The 16,148-nt window shown below is 45.4% G+C and overlaps 3 protein-coding genes across 6 annotated transcripts; 2 read left to right on the forward strand and 1 right to left on the reverse strand.

Annotated features, from left to right (window-relative positions):
- The first annotated feature begins 28 nt into the window (after positions 1 to 28).
- Positions 29 to 7,051, forward strand: itih2 (inter-alpha-trypsin inhibitor heavy chain 2). The gene is made up of 22 exons (XM_068306561.1): positions 29 to 192; positions 307 to 501; positions 1,080 to 1,112; positions 1,289 to 1,330; positions 1,949 to 2,112; positions 2,186 to 2,290; positions 2,369 to 2,531; positions 2,613 to 2,720; positions 2,992 to 3,120; positions 3,232 to 3,348; positions 3,485 to 3,653; positions 3,739 to 3,864; positions 3,989 to 4,170; positions 4,273 to 4,458; positions 4,606 to 4,745; positions 4,868 to 5,040; positions 5,131 to 5,280; positions 5,357 to 5,470; positions 5,629 to 5,827; positions 5,909 to 6,081; positions 6,484 to 6,595; positions 6,668 to 7,051. The coding sequence occupies exons 2-22, from the start codon at positions 406 to 408 to the stop codon at positions 6,813 to 6,815; spliced, it is 2,829 nt and encodes a 942-aa protein (XP_068162662.1). The 5' UTR covers positions 29 to 192; positions 307 to 405; the 3' UTR covers positions 6,816 to 7,051.
- A 22-nt stretch (positions 7,052 to 7,073) lies between these two features.
- Positions 7,074 to 9,625, reverse strand: kin (Kin17 DNA and RNA binding protein). 2 transcript variants are annotated; one of them, XM_068306562.1, is made up of 12 exons: positions 9,378 to 9,625; positions 9,199 to 9,293; positions 8,895 to 8,938; positions 8,671 to 8,793; positions 8,409 to 8,593; positions 8,275 to 8,323; positions 8,135 to 8,186; positions 7,931 to 8,054; positions 7,722 to 7,853; positions 7,519 to 7,618; positions 7,318 to 7,418; positions 7,074 to 7,214 (listed from the first exon to the last, which is right to left on the reverse strand). In XM_068306562.1, exons 1-12 carry the CDS (start codon positions 9,489 to 9,491, stop codon positions 7,155 to 7,157), a joined length of 1,179 nt encoding a protein of 392 aa, XP_068162663.1. In that variant the 5' UTR covers positions 9,492 to 9,625; the 3' UTR covers positions 7,074 to 7,154. The 2 variants fall into 2 exon arrangements, with proteins under 2 accessions (XP_068162663.1, XP_068162664.1); XM_068306563.1 differs by having other exon boundaries at positions 8,895 to 8,985; positions 9,378 to 9,422.
- A 501-nt stretch (positions 9,626 to 10,126) lies between these two features.
- Positions 10,127 to 12,821, forward strand: atp5f1c (ATP synthase F1 subunit gamma). Of its 3 annotated transcripts, none has more exons than XM_068306989.1 (9): positions 10,127 to 10,214; positions 10,730 to 10,764; positions 11,120 to 11,251; positions 11,379 to 11,583; positions 11,679 to 11,822; positions 11,915 to 11,979; positions 12,050 to 12,205; positions 12,283 to 12,379; positions 12,687 to 12,821. In XM_068306989.1, exons 1-9 carry the CDS (start codon positions 10,135 to 10,137, stop codon positions 12,688 to 12,690), a joined length of 918 nt encoding a protein of 305 aa, XP_068163090.1. In that variant the 5' UTR covers positions 10,127 to 10,134; the 3' UTR covers positions 12,691 to 12,821. The 3 variants fall into 3 exon arrangements, with proteins under 3 accessions (XP_068163090.1, XP_068163089.1, XP_068163092.1); XM_068306988.1 differs by lacking the exon at positions 12,687 to 12,821 and adding an exon at positions 12,530 to 12,551; XM_068306991.1 differs by lacking the exon at positions 12,687 to 12,821 and having other exon boundaries at positions 12,283 to 12,383.
- Positions 12,822 to 16,148: the final 3,327 nt, after the last annotated feature.

The raw sequence follows: 16,148 nt of genomic DNA on the forward strand, positions 1-16,148 counted from the left end.
CAGTGGAGGAGATAAAGGAGCCCGGAGCAAGCAGTTACCCTTTAATGCCCTCTGGTGGAGGGTGATGCACAGTGCAACGTCACACCGTCCAGTCACGGAAGCTTTCATTTACACTCCACATGTCTGAGGGTATCGGTCGTGCTTCTGGTCCAGAGTCCTGACAGCATCCTGTTGACCCCGTCCACACCGCAGGTCAGGTTTCAAAGTTTCTTTCTGGGTTACATGAAACAACAAATATTGACAAGGGGGTTGGGAATCGATTGGCGAAGTGGAACTTCAACCTCCAGTTGTGTTTCTCCCTTGCAGGAGAGTCACCTGTCTCCCACCACTGTGGTTTTTTTCTTTTCGTATATATGTGTGTGTGTGTGTGAGTGTGTACGACTTTGAGCCCACAGTTCTGGAACCATGAAGTGTGGACCGCTGCTTCTTCTGGGGCTCCTGCTCCTCCAGCAAGGCCGTTGCTTCGAGTTCGTGATCGATGGTGAATGGGCTGACGAGAGGGTGAGTCGGAGGGAGAAAAGTGTGTGTTTGGATGGACGGGATTGAGTTTGAGGGATTCTAGGAGGAGGAGGAAGTCGGTTGTGATCTTTGGGGCCAAATAGAATTTGTGTTCAGGAATGGATTCCACGAGATTTTTAACATTTTCGTGAGAAGTGAACATTTTCAATTTGAGATCGTTGAGGACGGGTCTTTGCGCGTGATGAATAATCTCGGGATTGTTATCTCGTGAAACTCAAAAGAATGTGTTTGAAGTGTTACAAGTTGTTCGTTAGGGCACCAAGAAGGAGCTGCCAGGCACTCTGCCTCCCACTGCATATCTAAAAGCCCATTGTGTGTGTGTGTGTGTGTGTGTGTGTGTGTTCAAGGCTTGTACACTAATATACATATACATGCGATTGTCCAACGGACTACTAGAGTGTGCTACTAATTTCTCTTTGGGGATTCTAACAGTATATAAAATAAACTTAAAACGTCCTTTCCTCAGCAGAGAAGTTAAGTTCTGTAACTTATCTCCTAATTTTTTCTTTCACGTTACCCAACTAAATCAAATTGATCCTAATTTTTCTTTCTGCCACCAGTCGCATCTACAGAATCATCGGGACAGACACAAGGTGAGGTCATCTTTCTTACGCCGTCAGTATCCCATATTTTCCGTGTCTAATTGCACAGTAGAGACAATAATATTCTACGTGTGGAATGTCTCCAAAATGAAGATGACCCTGTGATTCTTAATCTTCTGTCCGAGTTGATTGGACAGTGTGAAGCTGATGACTCTTGTGCGTTTCAGAGGGAAATATTGACTGGCCAGGAGCTGGAGGCTCAGGAAGAGGTAGGACTCTGCTTGTTGTTCTAACCCTCTCCGCTGTAGCACACTTTCATCTTATCTCCCAGTCAATAAGTTTGCGTTTGGAGAGATTCTGATGACTGACGGGTTATTGACTTCTCTTTATCCCAATGTGACTCGTTTTTCGTCTTTGCCTCTCGTTTGACTTCAATAATGTCACATCTTTGTGATGTAAGTTCCCCTCCTTACCCGTAAAGGGATGCACTCCACGGAGCGGTATAAACCGATGCAAACATGGTTTATTCTTAATAGAGGCAGGACAACCCCACAGCTGGCTATTGGCCTCACCGGACCAATGCTCCGCCCTTCAGTCAGTAGCATCAAATCCAATCAAATGTGGGAAAAATGGTCAAGGATCCACCCTTTTACTCCCAACCCAACCTTTCACCAATTTTCCTCGAAATCAGGCCAGTAGTTTTTAAGAAAAATAAATCTCAGCTCCACCCCCTTATCTGCTGTGCCTGGAGACCCAACCTCCTACCAGGTTTCATGCTGACAAACCAACCAACCAGCAACCACAACTCAATTTATTCACCTTATGTTGAGATGTGGTGTCAAACATGACATGGTTACGCATTTGACGGTAACGTCTCCGTTGCCCAGGGAGATGGCGTCACCGTCAGGAGCTATCACGTGGAGAGCCGGATCACGTCGCGCTTCGCCCACACCACCGTCAGGAGCTTGGCGGTCAATTCAGGCTCCGAAGACCACATTCTTGGCTTCGATGTCCGGATCCCCAAACAAGCTTTTATCACCAATTTCACCATGTGAGCCAGTTTCACGCAATCCCAGCCGCCTTCAGAAAAGTCTGGAGGCTTGACTGCCGCCTTTTTGTTGCAGGAATGTTAATGGGATGGCTTTCGTGGGATCCGTGAAGGAGAGGGCAGTGGCCAGGCACTTGTTCAACCAGGCCAGAGCAAAAGGCAAGGCAGCAGGCATTGTCGGGTATGGAACCAGCCTCTTGGAAGTCAATCAGCCGTCAGAGTTCAGCGTCATACCGACTGAAATGTTTCCGCTTCACAGGACTAACTCCCAGGACTTGGACAACTTTCAGGCAGAGGTCGTTGTTCCCGCTGGCACCATTGTTGAGTTTGAGATCCACTACGAGGAGATGTTGCGTCGGAAGCTAAGTTTCTACGAGCACTCCCTGCACCTGCATCCTGGGAGGCTGGTACCAAACTTCCAGGTGGGAATATCATAACTTGCATGACTTTCTGCACGCCTGAGAGTTTTTTTTGCAATCACCCCTGAGCTGGTCTCTGTCCAGGTCGATGTGTACATCTATGAGCCGAAGGGGATTTCCTTGGTACAACATATGAACAACTTTCAAGGGCAGTTTTCAGACCTGGTTAAAGTTACAACAACAGAGTACAAGGTAAGACTGGAGAACACATCTGCAAACACATCTGCACAGACTATCAAACTAAATGAAACTGAGCAACCAGGATCTGCATGAAAGTAGGCTTAGATTTTGGAATGAATCTCATCCAGGTAAACATTTTTCAGGTTTTTAAAGTTTTGCAGCTTAAAATTTCATAGCTAAGATGGTTTGAATCGAGACTCTGGCCTTGTTCAGGTTGTAGCTTGGATTTTGCCCGATCAAGCATTGGCTTGTGAATATTTAACCAGATGCCCGATATCCCCAGGCTCACGTCGTCTTCAAACCGAACCTGCAGCGGCAGAGAAAGTGTGACAACTGCACCGAAAATGCGATAGATGGCGTCTTCACTGTAAAATACGACGTGAAAAGGGACAGCACCGCCGGGGAGCTCCAGGTATCACTCAGCCATCTCGGTGCCTCTCACAACTGGGTAGCGAACTTTGTTTATTCAGCTAAAAGCAACCCAGGGACAGTCCCTCAAGCGTTCTACGTATGTTTCTCCCAGGTCTCTGATGGTCACTTCGTCCACTTCTTTGCGACTTCCAATCTCTCGCCACTTCCTAAGAACATCGTGTTTGTCATTGACATCAGTGGATCCATGTGGGGAGTCAAGATGAAACAAGTGAGTGCTTCTGGTATGGTCGGTGGACTTCAAATCCCCCAATCCTGTTGCTCGTCTTTCACCCCCTCCGTGGTAAAAACACTAATGCCGTGTAGTTGTTCAAAGGAATGTGATTCATTCCAAACTTGTCTCACAGACAGTGGAGGCCATGCTGGCTATTTTGGATGACCTGACTGAAGAAGATAACTTCAACATCATTGACTTCAACCACAACGTGAATTGCTGGAGCGACGAGCTGGTCCCGGTTTCCTCTTTTCAGATCAGCGCTGCCAAGAAGTACATCCAGAACATCAAACCCAATGGAGGTGTGACCACACGATTCTTTAAGGAGCTTCTGAGCCCTCTGTCAATCTGTTGATACTTTAACGCTGTACTGACCTTTGACACCAGGTACTAACATCAATGAGGCATTGATGAGAGCCATTCAGATGTTGGTCAGGTCGTCCAATAGTGGGCTCCTCGACCCTCGTTCCGTCTCCATGATCATCCTGGTGTCCGATGGAGACCCCACTGTGGGTAAGACCAGCTCAGCTCTAAAACAAAGCTTTATGATTTGTCCTTTTGAAATGTCTGTAAAAGTCGCAACCTTACGTTGCTTTCTGATACTCTGTCATCAATGTGTCCTTCGTGATTCCCAAAGGCGAGATCAAGCTCAGCACCATCCAGAAGAACGTGAAGCGGGCGATGAGGGAGGAGTACTCTCTCTTCTCACTGGGCATCGGTTATGATGTAGACTATGACTTCCTGGAACGTATCGCCATGGAGAACAGGGGCATAGCACAGAGGATCTACGCCAATCACAATGCTGCAGAGCAACTACGGGTAGGAAGTTCTAAATAACTTCACGAGATATGGGCTGGCTTTCCTGATGGTCTTGAAACATCTTCAACATTCCCATGACACTCCCTTCTCTCTCCCGTGTAGGTGTTTTACAGGCAGGTCTCCTCCCCCCTGCTTCGAAGGATCACCATTCAGTTCCCTGACGGGACGGTGTCGGATGTCACCCAGAACCGCTTTGATAAATACTTTGCCGGCTCGGAGCTGGTGGTGGCTGGGAAGGTTCTGCTGCCCGACAGCAACACCTTGAACAGCTTCACCACCGCGTCTGCGGTGAGTATCCTCAACACAACCGTTTACCACAATGTGGTACAACCACGTGCCATGAGAAAGCACAATCAAAAAAATCAAGGTTCTTGTACGTGGGTCAAGGGAGGAAATGGGAATGACCAGTGATATCTATCCCATCCTATCCCACAGTCCCAAATGGACATCACCCTGGAGACCGATGCCAGCATCACAGAGCTTGACATGGAGTTGGCCAAGCAAGAGCATTCCTTCACGGGCTTCGCCAGACAAATGTGGGCTTACATCACCATCAAGCAGCTAATAGCAGACAGGTGAGCTAATACAAGGTAATCCCATCGAGCGTCAGGTTGACTTTCGGTACTGAATTGATGGGATAGTCTGCCCTAGCGGTGAGTTGGGGCTACTGTTGGTATCTGACTGGACTCTCCTCTAGGTCTCTGGCTACGACGGCTGCCAAGAAGAAGAAGATCACCCAGAAGATAATGACGATCGCTGTGGAACATCAGTTTGTCACGCCACTCACCGCTCTGCTGGTAGAGAGCTCGGATGGCAGTGAGAGGCTCCTGGCCAACTCCCCGAAGGCTCGTGAACAAGGCTGCTGCCCAGGTGCCTGGCGCCGGTCGGATAGTTCTGGAAGTCTGTTTGGAGGTTTGATTTTTTATTTACCTGAAGCAAACTGAAGTCTACCTTTTGTAGGAGCTGGATTAGGAGGACCCTCTCCTAGTCAGTCTCAGGTCCAGCTTGTCTACCAGCCTCCGCCCTGGGTCCAGATGACTACCCCGCTCCCTCCCAGCCAGGTTGCAAAGGGTCCAGAAGTGTGGACCCTGCCGGGAAAGGTCAATTTAGGTAAAAACTACACTCCTGTGAGCTTAAACATGAGTGCTACTCCATGTACACTGCGCTAATCATTTATCTGACCCAGTGGACAATGACCCTCACTTCATCATCCACCTGCCCACAAGTGACATGGACATCTGCTTCAACATCGACTCCAAACCGGGTCACATTCTCAACTTGGTTTCTGACAGAGGAACAGGTACCAGCCTCCACGAAAAATACCCGTTTTTGTTCTCAACATTTTGCCACCTCCTCCCGATGCAGATGAAAGGCTAAATCTGAAACTCACAATAATGCTAGCGTTTGGTTGATGCTTTCCTGACCCCTCCCTGTTAAGACTCTTCTCTTGTCCTGAAGGTTTGGCGGTCAACGGTCAGCTGGTCGGCGCAAAACAGTTGCAGAAAGGCAAACTGAAGACCTTCTTCGGCGCCATCTCGGTTTTCTCCGAGCCCGATGGAGTCGGCGTGATTGTCAGCCCCGACGGCATCGTCATGAGCGACGGCAGGAACAAACACAACTTCACATGGGGGGAGACGGCTGCGATCACACAGGAAGGGTAGGGGATCAACCTTTTTATTACAGCGTCTGCCTTGCTGCTGACGGCGGCGTCACTTTGTCCAGTGCTTCTGTGTTTCAGCGTGAGGATCTCCATCGTGAAGGACTCCCGCGTTTCAGTCAAGATAAACGAGAACGTCGAGGTGATTGTGTTGCTGCACCGGGTGTGGAAGAAAAATCCAGTCAACGTTGACTTCCTCGGTGTCTACATCGACAACGAGAACCAGTACTCCCCCGTGGCCCATGGACTCATAGGTTCGTACACGTAGATTGAAAGACTCGTGGGCTGGTACCGGTCCGTGGGTCAGTCGGTACCGGGTCACACAGAAGGAATCCAGACGTCTAATTATTTCTGTTTCCTTTCTGATCTGATTCTGAACAATCTTTTGTTTTAAATGAGAGGATTCTATCCTCCACATCTATGAGTCACTCTTGATGCCTGTGGAGATGCTTGCCTCGGTCACATGACTACCCTATTAAAGGGGCCACTCCGGCCGCTAACACAGAATACTAAACTGAAACTACCAAGCTAGTAGAAACAAACGTGACATTACAAGTACGCTGGCAATAAAGTTGATACAAACTGGATTGACATTTATTATTTATATGTATACATTTTTACACAGCCCAGCTAAAAAAATACATAATTCTCCTCAGGTCAGTTTTCCAGGGAGCCTGAGGTGACGGTTTACGACATCCACGACGGACGCGACCCTCTGAAGAAGGAGGCCACGATGGAGGTGAAGGGCAACAGGATGAAGGTCACCAGGTAGGCCGTCTGTGGTAGAGCTGATTCCAGGGGGAATCGACGGCTTACTGAACGTGTCGTGTGTTTGACCAGGGGCTGGCAGAAGGATTACAGGGCCGACAACAAGCGCGGCTCAAACGTCTTCTGCTGGTTCGTTCACAACAGCGGGAAGGGCTTCATTGACGGTCGCTACACCGACTACATCGTCCCAGATCTCTACAGCTTCCTCCCGACAGTCTGAGATACCAGAAACACATTCCCACACTCTGAGCTGCTGTTAATCCACTGAGATTTGCATCCATTTCAACAGAATGAGTTAAAAAACAAAACTGCAGCCAAGAGATTTGCAAATCGATTTTTCTCCCTAAATGATTTTTCAATCAACACCAGGAGTCGCGCGTTGAATTTTATTTGAAAGAAATGTACATCTGTAAAAGTTAAGTTCAACTTGAACGTCAATAAAAAATAAAAACATGATTCTCTGTGATAACTGGGAAGAATTGCATTGTGGGACGCGTGGGTATGTAGAGGGAAGTGGACTCTGACACAGTAGAGTACCTCCAGCCAGACGCTTGTTGGTTCAAGCTAGTTTGGAGAAGTCCTCGTAGGCGACGTCGACTCTCCTGCCCTTCTGTTGACCCTGAAGACGACACAAGAGAAACGTTAACGGTGTCAGAAAGCATTTCGCATCCACGATAACTAAACCCGTGATTAACGAGGAACAAGATCCGCCGTTTACTCACAGATTCCAGCGTCAGAGTCGCGCTGAAGTTCTTTTCGTCTATTCCCTCCAGCAGCGCCTCCATGTCTCTGTAGGGACCGTTTAGGATCCGAACCCGTTTACCTGAAACGAGTTCCACAGTGAGATCAAAGTGGTTGGTTTGACATTCAGGATTCTGTGGATTCAACGTGTCAGAAAGGGTTGACCGGTGTTGGTGCTTCACCTGGAGCAGGTATGACCGTCTCCACGTGATTCTGGTCCAACTTCAGTTTGTCTCCGGAGTCGATCATCTTCACCAGCGCTGCGTATTTGTCTCGAACCTCCTACGGAAAAAAGATTTAAGACTTTTAGCAACGCTCATCATCTTCTGATCCAGTGACGGTGGCAAAGTCACACCCAAAAGAAACAACAGAAAGGGGCTGTTACCATGACAATGGCCTTCTTCTTGTGGTACTTCTCTCCCAGCCTCTTGGTGACGACTTTGACCACAATGTTGGGCTGCAGCCAGTAATCTGTTCGCACGGACTGCTGCTGCTTCCTCCTCTTGTTCTCCTCCATCTGAACCAAAAAAATAAGTGTTTCAGCTGGACGGAAGGAAGACAGACGCACGGAAAAGACCAGAGCGCCGCCTCTACCTCCATGATCTCCTCCAGAGCCGACTTCTTCCTCTTGTCCACACGGGAGTCCGAACTGGAGGACGTGTCTTTCCTCTTGGTGGAAGCTGCTGCTGCTTTGAGGGCGCTGGCGCCCAGAGCAGAGCTGCAGAGGAGGGAAAAGAGTGTCAGAAAAATCATTTCATTCTGTCTGCTCGTCATCAACCTGAAAAGAGCTTTTAGTACCTCGCTTTGGAGGGGCCGGCGACGCAAGATGAAGCACCAAGGTTGAAAGCAACTGCAGAATAAAGAATTTTTAAGAAGAGTCACAGACAAAACTCATTAAAAAAAAGAAAAAAAAAAGACAAAATAATTGCTTTGCTCACTTTTTTCTTCTTCGCTCTCACGTTGCAGCTCTGTGTAAACTGGAGTTTCCTGCGGAGTGAAAAGCGAAGTTAAAACATTCCTGATATCGATGCTTCTGTTTGTCCGAACAAGCTGAAACTCCTGCGGTACTCACTTCCGGCTCCTTGCTGTCGCGGCCCCGGCGGACCTGGTCCGCGATGAACTTGGCGCTCCTCTCCTCGTCGTCGAGGTCGTGCTTCTTCTTTCTCGCCTGCTCTTCTTGGCGGCGGATGGTCTCAGGGTCGCGGTCGATGTACTGGATGTACCAGCCTTTAGGCGTCTCGTCGACCTTACAAAAACCTGTCGGTAGCACAAAGCTGATTATTACATATGTTCAATTAAAGGTGTGCAGGTGAGTCGTCAGCGGCTCGGGTTACCTTCTCGACCCAACCACTTGGTGAAGTCGGTCAGAGTCTCCCACTTGGTGGAGTTCATGTGGATGTGTTCTCTGTCGCTGATGTATTCGTTGTAGACGATGTTGTTGTGCACCCGTTTGGTTCCTGCAGGTGAAGCAAAAAGAACGAGATCGGTCTTTGGCATTATTAAAATAAAAAAACAAAAAAAAACAAGCACGCACCCAGATGCACGAGTGAGGACTCACCAAAACGCCTTCGCAGCAACTCCACGAACTCATTCTTAAATTCACTGGGGGAAAAGAAACGGATGAACATCTGGAACAAACCACTGAAGATCTGAGAAAACAGCAGCTGTGATGTCATCAACCAGTGATTACTGCTGTGATCACGTGACAAATCTAAGTTGTCTTCATCTCCTCCGTTATTATTTACACTACAAAAACCACCAAAATACGTAAGTGCAGTTTATTTTCAATCACAAACTAAGCCAGAAAATTCTAAGTTATACTTTCGAGCCCTTCGGTGTACTTTCATTGTATTTGTACTTACCTGGAGAAATAGTCCATGAACTTGTTAGGGTTCTCTGAGGCCAGCAGCAGCTGCCTCTGGTGGGACTCCGACATGCAGTGACATTTGAAACCGTTCTGACCACAAAATGAGACAAATGAAGTTTAACATTAAAGAAACACAACTAATAACGAGTGTAACACGTGTGCCCGACCACCCACCTCATCTCTGCATTGTTTCTGACACATCTGGCAGTACCATCTCAGCTTCTGTAATCCTTTGGATTTTATCCGGTTGGCAATCGCTTTTGGGGACAGGAAATCCGCCTTTCCCATTTTCTCGCGCTCCGATAAGCTTAAAATATATCGTATCAATCAATTAATGTCACTTAAATCGAGAAATAATCGAAGTATAATACAATCGCACTCAGCCGAAGATCAGCCACTACGAGAACCGTTTATCTAAGCAGCTTCCGCGTGTTTGACGTCACAATCTCGCGAGAACTCTTAGAGCCCGAGACAATAATAGCTGCATTCGGGTGCTGCATAAGAGTGGGATTTTTTAAAACTTAAACCATAAATTACCGTCCAACTTGTAATACGATATATTTTCTCTAAAACATATGCATATAATGTTTTTAAAATTATATTTAGAAATAAAATAACTATACCAAATAATTTGCATAATATGTACATGTTAGACCACGATTGAAATGTTATTTGCTTGACGAATCCGATATTTCAGTATTAATTCATGGTCATTAATAGGAGATATGTCACCTATACAATAACTTCCTGGCTTCACAAGACTTAAGAAACAACTTTAAAATAAATGTAGTTATTTTAAAGGATGGTACGTGTTCTCAAAAGACCTGTAAGGGCTTTATCAAATAATTTTATGTCTTAATTTTATACATTATTTTCAACATTCCTGCTGTTCATGAAGGCAGCATTCGTCCATTTTGCCTTAATCCTGCACATGCGCAGTCCAGGGTGTCTGACCTTCATTGGAGTAACCATGTTCGCTCGGACCAGCGCGTTGGTGTTCTCCCCACAATGGTAAAGACAGTAATAAATTAAAACATTCTCAACCGTCGACAACTTTATTCTCATTTCCTGCTCTTAGCGGAAACATCTGATCAATTTTCGTCACTTGTGAGCCGGAAAGCAGGCAGTCATTGAAGCAAGGACATGCTAGCGAGGAGGCCGCGGCTAATGAATGACAGCGGGTTGCTGCACTGCGGCTAGCAGCTAAGGCTAGCTAGCTAAAATGACATTAAGCTGCTAAATATATTTCGGTTGTGCTAAAAGATAAAGAACGTAAACATTTGATCGTGGAATAAAGGGGCTGATCTTCTGTATAACGGTGTCATTAGCTAAGCATTAGCTGTCACTACTTGTTAGTACTAAGTCAGTGCTAAGCTAACTTATGCTAGCAAGAAAGCATTATTTACATGATGCTAATGCCACATCAACTACTGGACAGTGCAGTCAAGTTTACACCTGTTTAAAGTGTTGTTACCTGTTTTAGCCTTCAGCTAAAGCTAACTAACGGGATGTGTTTGTGTTCGCAGTGGGCAGGTCAGGAACATGGCTACCCTGAAGGACAGTAAGTACTTTTGCATTCTGGTCTCTTCATATTTAAGGACAAAACAGCAGCATAACATGATTATTGAATTGATTTGTGATCATGTGACAGACTCTTGGATTCAAACCTGCAACCATTTGATTCTGAAGGATGATGTGGACTCAAATCGTAGAGAAAAAACACAACATTGACAGTGACACCAGTTGTTTTTATTTTGACGCGTAACGTTTCAGCTAGCATCTACCGATGCACCGTTGCAATGCCAAGAAGAGTCATATGGTTCTGGAGGGATTAGTAGCGAGTTAGTACCACGGATCATCCAGCGTTCACTAAATGTGATGGTTTAATCCGTGCTGCTGTCTTCTCTTTCTGCCAGTCACCATTCGGTTGAAGTCCATCAAGAACATCCAGAAAATCACCAAATCCATGAAGATGGTGGCCGCTGCCAAGTACGCTCGCGCTGAGAGGCAGCTGAAGCCGGCAAGAATCTACGGCAACGGCGCCCTCGGTATGCGTCATCGTTTTGGTTTACTTGAAAGGGATTTTACTCTTATTACATTAATTTTGTTAGGCACTTTCTCGGCACTCAATGTCGCCAGTTTTCCTTCTAATAAATGTACTTTTTGCTCCCCCAGCCCTGTATGAGAAGGCAGACATTAAGCCGGAGGAAAAATCCACCAAGCATTTGATAGTTGGCGTGACCTCGGACCGTGGACTTTGTGGCGCCATCCACTCGGGCGTGGCCAAAGTCATCAAGAGCCAGATCGGTGCCCTCTCTGAGGCCGGCAAGGAGGTGAAGGTGATCAACGTGGGAGACAAGCTGAGGGGCCTCCTGCATAGGTGAGAGTGGAAACGCAGCCGTGGTTAGTTTCATTTTGTGATGAAATCCTGTGTGTTTCGATTCGTGCGCTATGCTAACAATCATTCCCCATTAGAACTCATGGAAACCACATCATTATGAACTGCAAGGAAATCGGTCGCAAGCCACCCAGCTTCGGCGACGCCTCCATTGTCGCCACTGAGCTGCTCAACTCTGGATACGAATTTGATGAAGGCACCGTCATCTTCAACCGATTCAGGTAAAACCGGCTGAATTTCGACTCGTCCTCCTTTTTTAAATGAATGAAAAAATCATCGAAAGCTAAATGCGCTTCCTGTTTCTCTGCTGCAGGTCTGTCATCTCCTACAAGACGGACCAGAAGCCGTTGTTTTCCACAGATGCTGTCGCCAATGCAGGTAAGCGTCGTCGTTTTGAGTTGGATAGGGATGTCCGATCGGAGCTACACTAAACATCTGCCCCGTGCAGAGACCATGAGCATCTATGATGACATCGACGCTGATGTGCTGAGGAACTACCAGGAGTTCGCCCTGGTCAACATCATCTACCTGGCCTTCAGGGAGTCCTCCACCAGCGAGCAGAGCGCCAGGATGACCGCCATGGACAGCGCTAGCAAGAATGCCTGTAAGACTCGCTTTTACCGACGATTCCAGATTACATTTCTGGAACTGTGACCTCATTTCCTCCCACGTCTCTCGCAGCTGAGATGATCGACAAGCTGACCCTCACCTTTAACCGGACCAGACAGGCCGTGATCACCAAGGAGCTCATCGAGATCATCTCTGGAGCCGCTGCTCTGTAAGTCGCCTCTTTAGCCTCGCTTCTGTACGATCCATCGTCCTCGTGTCTTTCCTGCCTCTCCACCACACACCTTTTTCATCTTCCATCGCATGCTGTCGTGGTTAATTTTGCTCTCACCTCGTCTCCCCCTCAATTTGCTCGACTCAGGAACTGAAGCTTGTTTTAACCGGAGGTAACAATGTAGAATTGAATCAGTAGAAATGTGCAGCAGACTCTAGAATAAATCCAGACGCCCTTTAGCTGCACACTGAATCTCCAGACCTGTTATCTTGTTTTTTTCTGATGTTTGTTTTTCTCTTTCCAGATAAATGGGCAGGAGATCATCATTTCTGTCACCTATAGCTCTTCAAAGTACTGCAGGCACCTGTTGCTGTTGAGTCAATGAAAGTTGTGCTTCTGTTTGTAAAATATATGGAGAAAATAAACCTCTTAAAGATTCCTCATGCTTTCATTGTGTTCCTCTACCTTTGTCATGGTTTCAGCTTTAATGTGTAAAATTAGGAAGACAGGAAGACAAAAATATTTAACACAATCTTGCTTTTATTGTAACACTTATAAGGTTAACCATATTTCTATAAAATAGAGTGAAATGAAAAAAAAATCTTAAAGGAAATAACATTTATTTGTCTTGTTTTCTTTTTATAGAAAAACGCGTTTTCTTAAAGGTGTCCCCTTTTGTTTATCTTATACTCGTGCAGCTACTTAGGATTTGATAAAAGTAAATAAATTCAATCTTTCAAATGAATAAAGACTAATAATACATCATCTGAATGTTGATAATACATATAAATCTGCATGTCTGGCTAATGTATTAGATGTAAAAGTGCAATATTTGACTCTGAGCTTCATAATTCTGACTGTATTTGGGTAAATGTATTTGTGAATATAAATACTGTACATATATTCATAAAAATATGAATATACATTCAGATTTATATAGTATATATTGATTTATACTCGTTGCTCACTGGCAATTCAAAAACGGCAGCACAAGCTGTGACTCCGCCCATGTGCTGGATTGAACCAATAGCGTGTGAACTTTCTCAGGATGTCCCGCCCCTTCCGTGTGCGCCAAACAAACATGGCAGCTGGAGTTTTAAAGGAAGAGCGCTGCCGGGGAACACCTGCCGCCTTTAAAAACATTCACGGCTGCGTTACAGGAAGAGGAAAAACAGGTTTGGATAAAAGTTATTTAACGTTACGTCACGTTTTAAATGGAAGCAGCAGATGTTAGCTTAATAAGCTAGTCTGATTAGCAACAAGCAATAAATTGGAGCTGCTTGTGGGGATGTTAGGGCGCACCGAAGATCTGTGGGCGCACTACCCAAAGTGTGAGGTCACAACTCACCTGTGATTGGCTAGGAAGGTATGGTTACGTATATAAGAATGGATCACAATAGAGCCAAAGAGAGAAGGCTTCCTTCCCTCTTTTTCTGCCCATCGCTTGACCCACCTGAGAGTCGCTCATCATCTGTTCCTGCAGATCTTCCTCATCCTCACCAGCGGTGGCCACCTGTAGGTCTGATTAAAAAAAAGAAAAGAATAAATAATACATTAAACATATAAAAAAAAACATCTGACAAATTCTGTTTAATTTACCCGGGTCCCGCTATTTCTTTTTCTTTTTTTTTTAATGTATGTTTTTGTGTTGGCGAACCGGAGCACCCGGAGAAAACCGACATGGAAGTAAACTAAAGTTAGATGCTAATTCCAGGCCCCTAAATGAGCTGGCGTCTCATCTAGGGTGTATGGATGAATAAAATCCCTGCTTGTTTTTTTTTTTTTTTTTTTTTTTACGTAGGCAAACCTTGTTTACCAAAACAGTTCACGAAATGGTTCATAATAAAGTACTATAGCCATGTTCCTCCTTAAACTTATGTTCCCGGCATCTAGTGTGGATATATCTCCTGCGCCAGTGATAAATATTACGCATTCCATGTCTATTTCTGTACTTACCGTATCAAATGGTTCCCCATCACCCTTTCCATACATCTCAAGGTAGGAAAGTGGACTGATGTAGGAGGATGGTGGCGTCCATTCTTAAATACCACTCTTTAAGAAGTCTTTGATGTCATGTCTTTGAAGTCTTTAATGTTTTACATTGTCCCAAGTTCAAAGAGAGGGTTTGGACCGACCGTCCTTCCATCTTCTAGAAGATGAGATGATTTAAACCATCTCATCTTTAAGCTGCTTTTTCTGGCTACAGATGCTCCACAGGTAATAGTGCCAAAAGCCAGAACAGGTCCACAGAGATTCCAAATTGTCCGTAGGTGTGAGTGTGTGTGTGAACGGTTGGTCGTGTTCTGCGATGCCCTGACAATGTCTCTGGAGCATCTAACTCCAAAAAACGTAATTCAGTTCCATGCCAGTTTTCTCCGGATGCCTCAGTCCACCAATGCGTAAACATCCATAAAAAATAAGAAACCGTGGGACCTGTGTTAATTAAACAGAATTTGTTTTATCTTACTTTTACATGATTTACATGAAATGGCACGGTGGTGCAGTGGTTAGCGCTGTCGCTGTACAGCAAGGTGGTTTTCGGTTCTCGGTTCGGAGTTTGCATGTTGTCAAATCACGTCATGTAAAGCTTCACGATGCATTATTACAGTCAACTTCGTCTTCCAGCATAACCGGTTGATTTCTTCCATGGACATATCTCCTGTGCCCCAAACCTGTGTTAAGCTACTGAACTCCAGGTGTACAGGGTCAGGCAGTTCAATCGCCCTCACCGTTCATCTCAAATTAGGAAAGTGTACGCTCAACCAGAAGGATGGTGACCTCCATTCTTAAATAGTCTTTAAAAGGTCTTTGATGTCTTGTCTTTGATGTTTCACATTGTCCCAAGTTTAAGGAGAGGGTTTGCACCTACATCCTTCCATCTTCTTGAAGACGTGTAAGATTATTCTGGCTTCTTTTCAGTGCTCAACCATACACATCATCTGTTCCCGCAGTGCGCTGCTGTCCATCTACTACCCGCAGATCTTCCTCATTCTCGCCAGCGTGTAGGTCCCTGAATAAAAATAAATAAAAAACATCAACCTTGTAGACAACGTCTGACAAACTGTAATTTATCCAGGTCCTGCTATTTCTTATTTTTTTATGTATGTTTGTGTGTTGGCGAACCGGAGCACCCGGAGAAAACCGACATAGAAGTAAACTAAATCTTTTTGAGTTAGATGCTAATGAAGGGCCCCTCAATGAGCTGGCGTCTCATCTAGGGTGTATGGAGGGATGGATGGATGATGGATGGAATAGAATCCCTGCTTCAGTGTTTGTTTGTTTTTTGTTAAGTAGGCAAACCCTCTTTACCAAAACAGGTCACGAAACGGTTCAAAATAAAGTGCTATGGTCATGTCCCTCATTAAATTTAGCTTCCCGGCTTCTGCTATGGGTATATCTCCTGCACTGGTGATAAACATTACGCATTCGAAGTCTATTTCTGAACTTACATTATCAAACGGTTCACCGTCACCCCTTCCGTACATCTGCAAGTAGGAAAGTGTACACTGATGTAGGAGGATGGTGACTTCCATTCTTAAATACTATTTAAAAAGTCTTTTATGTCATGTCTTTGAAGTCTTTAAAGTTTTACATAGTCCCAAGTTCAAAGAGGGTTTGGACCTACCATCCATCTTCTTGAAGACGAGGTGAAAACAACTTTGAACATTCCTACAAGAGTTAATATATTTTTGGTGTTAGAAGTACTTGTCCATTAAATTCTTATTATATGTTATATTTTTATTATATGAATGAGTTCTTGTGGACC

The sequence above is a fragment of the Antennarius striatus genome, chromosome 22, assembly GCF_040054535.1.
Source record: "Antennarius striatus isolate MH-2024 chromosome 22, ASM4005453v1, whole genome shotgun sequence".
Lineage (NCBI taxonomy): Eukaryota > Metazoa > Chordata > Actinopteri > Lophiiformes > Antennariidae > Antennarius > Antennarius striatus.